Raw genomic sequence first — 10,680 nt, 5'->3', positions numbered from 1 at the left:
TTTGGGTGCGCACAGGGTAAAACCCCCGCTCCTATGCAATAGCTCGTAAACCACATAGGAGAGGTAACCCGCACTAGGCAAGCCTGGTGCGACGAGCTCAACCCAGAAGGCAAACCCCTTGCTTTCGCTGGCAAGGGGTTTCGAACTTGAGACCTCCAACATGGAAGTCCCAAGCCCAAACCACTGGGCCACCCCGAAGGGTTTTCACTTTGAAAACCCAAAATTCCAAAATTCCAAAATGGGTCTCACCCCTTTTTATCTCTCTTTAGTAGATCCCAATTAGTAGTATAAAAAGTGAATGATTCAAAGAGAGATGGATATATAGCAATGATTGAAGCAAAAAAGACGATTGGACAGTCCTTACATAAAATTGTGAACAAAATTAATGTTAAAAAATAGGCAAAAATTTAGGGGAGTTCCAAAAGTGCACCAATATTGCAAACATGAGGGACTAGTAGTGCTCCATGTGAAAACTCAAGAATGACTTTGAGCCTTAACCAAAAGATGAGGGACTATTTTGAGCCTTTCCTCATATTTTCTAAGTCTATTTATTTATTATTTATCTATAATTTAAGTAGATTTATTTATTATTCTAGAATAGGGTTTTATGTTTCATAGCTTCATTAGGATAACGTTAAGTTATAGTCATTAGTTTGGAATAGGATTTAGGACTCCTACTTTCATAAGAATTAGATGTAATAAGATGTAATAACTCCTATTCAAAGGGGCTTTTGATGAATAAAACAGTAAGTCATTTTTTTCAGCAAAAAGCAAGAGATTAGAGTTCTCTTTTTTTTTCTTTTTTTTTTTGAACATTGGTAAAGTTGTATTCTTCCGCATTAAGGACATGCTGGCCACCTTCAAAATTTACAGCCCTAACCAAAATTACAAGCTCCCTATTAATTCTATAATTTGATCTACATCTTCCATACAGAGCTATTTACACCAAAAAGATAAAGATACCAAACAATTCCATTTTACTTTGTGAATGGAAGTAGATCTATCTTCAAAACATCTCCCATTTATTTCCTTCCACACTGACCACCATATGCATGATGGTATTAGCTTCCACCACTTCTTTTGAGTCTTGCTACCCCCCTTCTGATCCAACATTTAAAAAGATCAGAGGTGTGTTCTGGCATAGTCCAGCTACAGCATGTGATGTTGAGGAACATCTCCCAGATCTGTGTAGTGAATTTGCAATGTAAAAATAGGTGTTTGTTTGTTTCCCCAGTCAAATTGCATAGGAAACACCTCTAAGGTTTCAGCCTCTCTTTAATGAGCTGATTTATATATCGCCCTATGAATCGATCCTTCCCTAAAGATTCATAACACCTTTATTATGAGTTTTCCATTTGAGAGTGTCTTGCCTTCCTGCAGTCCCTTGCATTGTTCCAAGGTTCAGACCTTACCTTTAATGAGTTGATTTATACATCGCCCTGTGAATCGATCCTTCCCTAAAGATTCATAACACCTTTATTATGAGTTTTCCATTTGAGAGTGTCTTGCCTTCCTGCAGTCCCTTGCATTGTTCCAAGGTTCAGCCTACCTTTAATGAGTTGATTTATACATCGCCCTGTGAATCGATCCTTCCCTAAAGATTCATAACACCTTTATTATGAGTTTTCCATTTGAGAGTGTCTTGCCTTCCTGCAGTCCCTTGCACTGTTCCAAGGTGCTAAAAAGGTTTGTTAATCTGTTCATTTCTAAATCATGCATCAGCCTTCAAAAAGTCAGGTTCCACCCTTGTGTGGACCATACTTCATTCAGTGTAGACCCTGTAGTTGGTTCAAGTTATAGATGTCACGACATAGCTGTTTGAGGCTTCCAATACCCCACCAATTATCCTCCCAGAAAAATGTCTTCCTTCACATTGAAGCTCAGCTTTTCTCAGAAAACCTAGCCACAGGTTTCTTATGGATCTCCACAGACTGGTATCATAAGGGCTATTCACCCCTCTTGTCTTCAAGAAGCCCTCTTTCCTATAATTTGACAGTGCTTTGAGAAATTTCGTCCATCTAAGCCATTTGCTTCCAAACCCCATCTTAAGCAATATTCCCAACAAAAACTTTCAGTTAACATGGTCATAGACTTTCTCGATGTATAACTTGCACATGATGCCTGGTTTCCCTTCCTTCTTTCTGAAGTCTATACTTTATTAACAGTCTGTACATCATAGGTAATTTTGCCTTCCCTTTATGAATCTACCAATTTATACACAACTTTCTAAGTCTTTCAGTGAAGATCTTGGAGATCAACTTGTAAATACCTCTAAGGTCCCTCAAATCTCTAGCTCCATTCTTTTTTAGGAATCAAAGCCACATAAGGGGCATTGGAACTTTTTTCAAACACCTCTTGAGAGTAAAAATTCAACACAGTTGCCATTATATGTGTTTATTAGTTTCCAACATTTGATTAAAAAGAACCATAGTATATCCATCTGGTTTAGGAGTTTTATATGTTACACATAACTTAAAGACATTCCCGGCTTCCTTCTTCTCGATAGGCTTCTGTAATTCTTCTTGTTCCTCTGTAGTGACTGAAGGGCAATTGTTCATGTTACAACATGGTCTCCACTCCGCAGTGTCAGAGAATAGCTTCTCATAAAACGTAATGATCTCCCTTTTGATATCAGTTGTCTCCACAATAGTCTCCCCTTCCACCACCAACAGGTCAATATACTTGTTCGGTTGTTCCTCATATGAACATCGACTATTCTTTGGAAGAACTTCGTATTTCTATTCCCTTGTTTTAGCCTCGGTGTTCTGGACCTTTGCTTCCAAGTTATTTCTTCATCTTTAGCGTAATCTTCAAATTCCATAGCAGGTCTGCTTTTCTGGTAACCTCTTCCTCATTCAAGCATCTTTGTTGTTGTATTTAACCAGTTCTGTAATTTGGTTCAGAAATCAAAATTTTCCCCATCTCCAAATTCACATATGTGCTTGAGCTCCATTCTTTCAATTTCTCTTTCAAAGCTTTAAGTTTAGTGGCTAAGATATAATTTGGCCTTCCTTCTCTAACAAAAGATGTCCACCAAATCTTTGACTCTATCACTAAGAAATTCAGTTTCCAACCACCAAATTTCGAACTTGAAGTAAGATTTGGTGTGCTCCCGTCTACCATATTGTAACATAATTGGAGTATGGTCAGAACCGATTCTATGGAGCATCTCTTGTTTGATATTGTTGAACATATCATTCCATTCTACAAAAGAAGAAGAACCAATCAATAGGGGAAGATGTTTCCAAACAAGTTTCCTAGTCCACGTATAGCTTCCCCTACCAGTTAAGGATCAAACATCTCCTAGTCTTCAATAAAGTTATTGAATTCATTCGTGTACCTAGTGCTTCTGCTACAATTCCTCTTTCCAGAGGTAGATCTAACAATATTGAAATCATCACCTATCACCCAAGTCCCTGTGAAATGTGAATAAGCTCCTTGTAGCACCAAACTTCTTGGCCTTCACTGTTACAATTTGGAGCATAAACCCGTCATATGCCATTTGAAGTCCTAAATTTTATCCAAAATTGCATGTCAAGAGTATAGGACCCATTGCCCTCCTATATGTTGCTATCCCACATCATTAGAATGCCTCACCTAGTTCCACTAGCCTCTAATTGCTCATACTACTTAACTCCCACATTTCCCACGTTGTTTGATTGCTCCCAAATATTTTCTAGTTTTGTTTCCAGAAAGCAGAAGACATTTGCTTTCCATTTTAAGGATCAAACTATTAACCATTCTCTTTGCCCTGACATTTAACCCCCTCAGGTTCCAAGATATTATTTTGACATTCATTATTTTCCAATTAAATCTTCCTTCCCCAGTTCCTTGCCCCTATGCTTTTGAGTTTCATATCAATGACCAAACCTTTCAATTCTTGTAGGTCTTTTTCATGGAGTTGCCGTAACCACAGGCTCTGACTCCTGTTTACTTGTTTGCTATCAATATGCATGAAGAGGGCCAAAACATCCATTAGCAACCATGAATATCAATCCCAAAGTTCTTGCTCAGTTTAATCACATTCTGACGAACACACTAAGATTCATCCATCTCCCCATCTATCTCCTCGACTTGAGACTAATATTTAGAGGTTCAGCATCCTCGATACGCCATATAGCAGTCTCAAAAGATTCGACTAATTGCACGTCTTCTTTGTTTCTTTTACTATCAGTTTGTGTTCCTTCTCCCTTTAATGTTTCTCATGGCATTTTCACAATCGTCCCCAGGTTCTTGGTTCGTCAACTCAGTTATTTTTGGAACTGATGCTTTTTAGTTATTTGAGTCGTCATATCTCCAGAACTGCTTATGTAAAAACCAAAGGTTGGACTGTATGGACCACTAAGGAAGCTAGAAGTCCTTATGGGGTAGGTCTATGGAAAACAATCAGGAGCCAGTGGCCTAAAGTGTGGGAAAATTCAAGAATTGAAATAGGAAACGGAAGGAGGATATCATTCTGGGTTTGAGTCGTCATATCTCCAGAACTGCTTATGTAAAAACCAAAGTTTGGACTGTATGAATCGCTAAGGAAGCTAGAAGTCCTTATGGGGTAGGTCTATGGAAAACAATCAGGAGCCCTAAAGTATGGGGAAATTCAAGAATTGAAATAGGAAACGGAAGGAGGATATTATTCTGGAATGATGTGTGGGTTGGTCAATACCCCTTGAAACAGTTGTACCCTGTGATCTATAATCTGAACCAACAGAAGGAGGCAGCAGTAGCAGATGTCAGGGAGAACCAAGGATGGACCCTCCCTTTCAGAAGAATTTTGAATGACTGGGAGATAGACAACCTAACAGATTTCTTTAATTCATTGGTGCAGGCCAATAACCTTAACACAAATGAAGACAGGCTACGATGGTTGAGGGCAAAAAATTGGAAATTCACAGTAAAATCAGCTTACAGACACCTTGATAGGCCAGCTGCAATGCTCTTACCATGGCCTTGGAAGATGATATGAAAAGTTAAATACATCACAAGGTGGCTTGTTTCACCTGGTTTGTAGCCATGCAAGCAGTACTAACTCAGGACAATTTAATGAAAAGAGGAAGGCAATTATGTTCCAGGTGCTTTTTATGAAAGAGAAACTGAGCCAACAAACCATCTCTTCATCCATTGTAGAGTGACAGAAACTGTGGCAAGTGTTTTTTAACTTGAGGGTTTGGTTCATGCCAAGGCATACATCAGAAGCCCTAACAGGCTGGAATAGAGAAGGAAATATGTCAGGCCACAAGGAGAGCTGGAAGATAGTCTCTGATTGCATCTGGTGGACAATATGGAAGGAAAGGAATCAGGAATGTTTTGAAAACAAGAGCATCCCTTTCCCGAGCTTGAAATTGAATTGCCTTATAACCTTTTATTTTTGGTGTAACTATGTCCTCCCCAGAAAGGTGGAGGATATTGCTCACTTTTTAGACGGTTTATGAGGGGTATAGGTGATAGATATATTTGGTTTTGTTTACTGTAAACTCCTGATGTAATTACTACTGAAATACAGAATTGGTGTATTTTGTCTATAAAATGTTAACTTTCTCAAAAAAATCTCCATTGGCATTGAGTCCATTTAATTGTGGCTAACCATATTTAAATGATTTTGTTTGAGTAGCTGGGCTTAAGTAAGTAAAACTGGGTCTGTTTGTGATAATATCAATTTATTTCGTTCTTTATTTGTTGTTGTCTGGTGGACTAATCCAGAGCCAGACTCTAACAGAAGTGGGAGGGGGTTGTATTTGAAATTTGGCACTTGTTTTGAATCGTAATTTCTATATTACAGTTGTTTTCCTTACTCTCTTCCATATAGGACTTTATTGTCCATTCGTCCTTTGTCACCACTGCTTCATCTCCTCCGGGGAACACCTTGGTGATTCACACCAGAGAGGTATAATGAAGTAAGACCTTGATCTACTGTCTTCACCTCCTTCGGAACTCCTTCTACATCTCCTTGGGTTTTATTCTCTCTCATTTTAGATGGTTTTTTAATGAGGTCTCCTCATCTGTTTCCAGCCATCCTCTACAATGATTGCCGCTGGCTTTGAAGATTTGTTTTCCGTCCAGAGCTGGAGTGGAAGACCCATAGCTCTAATCAATGTTCGTTGACTAAATAAGCAGCAGCCGACAGTCGGTGACCACCATTCCAGATGAATCTTCACCCGCTTCCACCACCACTCCCCCTGCAAGATGTGTTCCGCCATATATATATTTGGAAACTCAAACAGAAAACGACAGCCACCCATCTCATACATGTTTACCCCAAAGACATTCTTTCAAGTACTAACAGACCACTTTCAGATATCTGCTAGCATTGGTTTCTCCTTCAAATATTCGCTGAAGCTGCCCACCACACACCTTTCCAGAAATCCATTCACAAGATTCTCAGCTCCTCCAGATATGTTGCGCGTGTTGATTCGAGTATCAGCAGATTCCTTTGTCAGCCATTTACTAGCTCTGACATAATCTGCATAAGGAATCTTTCGATAATAAAGGCCCCTTTGTATTGTTTAATGAAGTTCTCATTCTTAAATGTGATGCCACTCTACCCTGCATGGAACGTAACCTCTGGAATAATTATAACCTGTCTATTTTCCCCTTGTCCAGTCACTATGCTTATAAATCTTCCAAATTTGTTATGTTTCCTTGAGCAACAGAAGCTTATTTCTCACTTAGCTTCCATCTTCTAATGTGTGGACCAGAATCCTTTGATGCCACCCATAAAACGAAAACCAGCCACTCCATGGTTTTCCTACTGAAAGTAGTTCTACGCATCAAATATCAGCTTCAGCTCTGGGAATGAGCCTGGTAATATCACATGACTTAAAACCCACAGCAAAAATAAATCATATTCTCACTCATGTTAAGCTACTACTGCTTTTAGATTAATCACTAATAAATGATTAGTAAAAACTACTAAAACTGCCGGAAAAATTTCAGAGATCACTGGAGAAAAAGATATTTCTCCTGACCTCCAGAAACTTGCCTGAGAGAATTTCTCGCTTGAGTTCAATACAGTATCCCCAAAATTGCATTTCCATGCAGAAGTAAATAATAGAACTTTTTAAAAGCAATTGAGAGATCCCAAGAGTTACTGATCTCTTTGGTAAACTCGAAGGTTTCTCAGGTCTAAAGGAGGAGGAGGATTCTCTCACTTGGATAGGTGACACCAAGTCTGTTTTCTCTGTCAAAACAGCTTACAACTACTTAATGGATTTGGAGCAGTTCAATGACCAATGGCCATGGAAAGAGATATGGAAAGCAAGAGCTCCTTTCAAAGTGGCTTGCTTTATTTGGCTAGTTGTTTGGAAAGCCTGTCTCACTCATGATTAACTTCAAAGAAGGTTTTCGTCTATGTTCTAGGTGTTTTCTATGTCATCAGGAAGCTGAAACCAATGGGCATCTTTTCTTGCATTGTTCAATTACCAGACAACTATGGCAACTTTTTGCAGCATTAGCTCAAATTGTTTGGGTGATTCCCCAGAGTACGTTTGACCTAATATGAAGTTGGAACAATATACAAGGAGAAACTTGTCACAAAGAGTGGTGGAAGATTGTTCCAGCTTGCATATGGTGGACAATTTGGAAAGACAGGAATGCAAGATGTTTTGAAGGCAGGTGCAGTTCAATCCAGAAGATCAAGAGCTCCTGCATTTCTCTTCTTTATTTTTGGTGTAAAGAGAAGTAAGTTGAAGATGTTGAATCATTACTAGACTTTATGGCCTCTTTGTAAGTTCTGTTTGAGGCTGTATCTGTAGATATGATATACCAGGCCTTTTTTTAGGGTGCTGATGAATATAACATGTTACCAATTTCAAAAAAATCTCCCAGGAAAGTGGTGCAAGATATCTCCTTTGAGGTAAAATGTTCCACTTGTTCAATGAAAGGTGTGGACAAAAGTATAATGCAAAAGGGAATCCTTTGAAGATGCACCCAAGGGTGTGACCAAGTGATTAGTGAAGTTGGTTGAGAACTATGAGGTCTCAAGTTCAAATCCTAGCGGAGGCAAAAACACTAGATGATTTCTTTCCATCTCTCAAGCCTTAGTGGATAGATTTACTTGGTACCTGTACTAGTGGGATGTAACAAGTACCCCGTTGAATTAATCGAGGGGCCTACAAGTTGGCCCAGACACCACTGTTACCAAATAAAAAAGAGAATCCTTCGAGGATTGACAATTTCTTTTCTTAAGTAGTACGCCCAGAAAATAGGAACTGGCTAACACATTGGGATGCAAAGCTGAAAGAGTGAATAGGTTAAAATCCTCCTAAACTATCATCAGCGTGAGTTTCATACCTAAACTACTGGGTGTTCACAGAACCCCTGAACTACTATGAACTCATACTAAAATCCCCCCACCCCCGAAAGAATATGACAGGCTACGTGAACATCATGCTCCAAAAGCTCTTCCAAGGAGTTTCATGTGGCAGTACACATGGAAAAAAATTTGAGTGAATGGTTAAAATTCCCTAAACTACCATCGTTTTATTAGTTTCATGCATAAACTATTGAGTGTTCACGGAACCCCCTTGAACCCATTGTGCCAGGTGTACTCCTTTTTAAGACCTTTTTCATCTCCCACGCGGCTCTCAGGAAGTTATCCTAAATATTTTGCTACATATTCAACTGGCGGATTTTTAATTAAAAGAAAGTTATAGTCCAGGGTAACAAGAACATCCAATGGTATAGGTGTTAAACTCGCAAAATGGTGATAAGGTTAGGGTTTTTTAAAATATATTTACGCAAGTTAAAAAGTTCCCAACTAATAATTAATGAGCAGTTCAATACTTGAAGAACAACTTCTGAAAAGTGCACCCAAAAGGAGAAAAAGAAAGAGAAAAAACATTGTAGTACTTAGCCAGATGAATATACTACTCTATAAAGTTCATCCTTGATTTAGAAGGCTTTTTATCTGATATTAAACATGTTCTGTCACGATAATGTGAATTAAAATAAAAAATGACCAAAACATCACCATACTTGCACCAAGTCATTTCCCAGCCTCTCAAGAAAATTATACAGTTGGCAAGTGAACGCAATTTTATGACTGAAAAAATGTACAAAATCATCAATCGGATTTGATATCGAGCCAGCACTTCTGACAGATGACTACTTACCTCGTGAATATCAACCAACTTATACAGTTGCTGCACCAACTTGCTAACTGACTCATCAGTACCAGGAACAACTGTTGTAATACGAGAAAGCCCTTCAACTTCAGCATGTCCAACAGCTAAACTCTGGAGAGGAAATTGGAAAACAATTAATTATGAAGAACACCATAATGAGAAGCCAAAAGGATATGAAAACTTAGCTTCTGTTCCAAAAAAAAAACAAATATTTGAACCTACTTGGATGTTATACCCTCGTCGAGCAAAAACTCCGGTGACTATGTTGAGAACTCCAGGAGAGTCATTCACAAGCATTGACAAAGTGTGTGAGCGGAGCCCACTTGTCTGGAAGAATTAAGCCAAGGACTAAAGTGAACATCATTTGTAGGCACTTTTCAAATGAATAGACTATCAGTTGAGACATGGAAAACATGAAGACGTGTAACTCAAGAATGAAAAGACTAGAAAAAGCTGTTCTCAATCTGAAACATCCTTAGAATTGCAGAATATTTATGGGCCATGTTACCATGGAAATTACTCAAGCAAACATTAAGGCAAAGACAACTGAGACAAAAACTAAAATGCAATCAGTGAGAAATTAAGGAGGCAAAGCTGCAGCTTTTTAAAATAAGCAAATACAAATTCAAGTTAACACTAGGTTTTTGCCAGAGGGCACAAACCAAGTTTCATATATTGTGCATAAAATATTTATAGGGAGAGATTTAAATGGCCTGACAGGTAAAGATAGCGAGGACATTGAACAAATCCATGGTGGTTATTGTTATAGTACTAGGAATAAACTAAGGGAAGGCCACATTAGAATTTGCATTCTCACCTAATTACTTGGGGGGGGGACCCATAGTCAAACAGACTTTATCCTTACAAGAAGACAAGATAGAAGTATATGCAAGGATTGTAAGGTTATTCCGGGAGGAGTGATGACCACCCAACATAGGTTAATAGTCTTAGATACAAAGCTTAGGAAGAGAGTGAGAAAGGTCAAAGGTGACAGATTAAGTTTCAGATATTGTGCTTACAATCTTCATTGGAGGAGATATTAATGGCCATGTAGTTAAAGGTAGAAGCGACTTTGAACCCTTCGGGGTGGCCAAGTGGTTTGGATTTGGGACTTCCATGTTAGAGGTCTCAAGTTCGAAACCCCTTGCCAACGAAAGCAAGGGGTTTGCCTTCTGGGTCGAGCTCGTCGCACCGGGCTTGCCTAGTGCGGGTTACCTCTCCTATGTGGTTTGCGAGCTATTGCATAGGAGCGGGGGTTTTACCCTGTGCGCACCCAAAGGGTAGCGGCTGCGGGTTTCCCTTGTCATCAAAAAAAAAAAAGGTAGCAGCGACTTTGAATAAGTTCATAGTGGTTATGGTTACGGTACTAGGAATTACGAAGGGAACACTATATTAGAATTTGCTTTAGCTTATGATGTAGTGGTAGCTAACACATATTTTAAGAAGAGAGATTCTCACCTAATTATTTATAAGAATAGGGGTAACCATAAATTGAATTTATCTTTACAAGAAAATGAGAATAGAAGTATATGCAGCTGTGGCAGATTTTCCTTAATCTCAGAGG

General features: G+C 38.8%; 1 protein-coding gene across 1 annotated transcript in view; it reads right to left on the bottom strand.

The window, feature by feature from the left end:
- The window catches only part of LOC102581549 (acetolactate synthase small subunit 1, chloroplastic-like), a 33,505-nt gene that overhangs the window by 11,129 nt on the left and 11,696 nt on the right, over nt 1-10,680 (bottom strand). The window contains exons 8-9 of the mRNA XM_006353049.2: nt 9,339-9,443; nt 9,105-9,227 (exon numbers count right to left, since the gene is read on the bottom strand). Of these exons, the coding sequence (XP_006353111.1) occupies nt 9,105-9,227; nt 9,339-9,443 (228 nt within the window). The remainder of the gene's footprint in view (nt 1-9,104; nt 9,228-9,338; nt 9,444-10,680) is intronic.

This window comes from Solanum tuberosum, unplaced genomic scaffold, assembly GCF_000226075.1.
Source record: "Solanum tuberosum cultivar DM 1-3 516 R44 unplaced genomic scaffold, SolTub_3.0 scf00151, whole genome shotgun sequence".
In the NCBI taxonomy this organism is placed as follows: domain Eukaryota; kingdom Viridiplantae; phylum Streptophyta; class Magnoliopsida; order Solanales; family Solanaceae; genus Solanum; species Solanum tuberosum.
The sequence above is the reverse complement of the archived record's forward strand: the minus strand, read 5'-3'. Positions and strand labels throughout refer to the sequence as shown.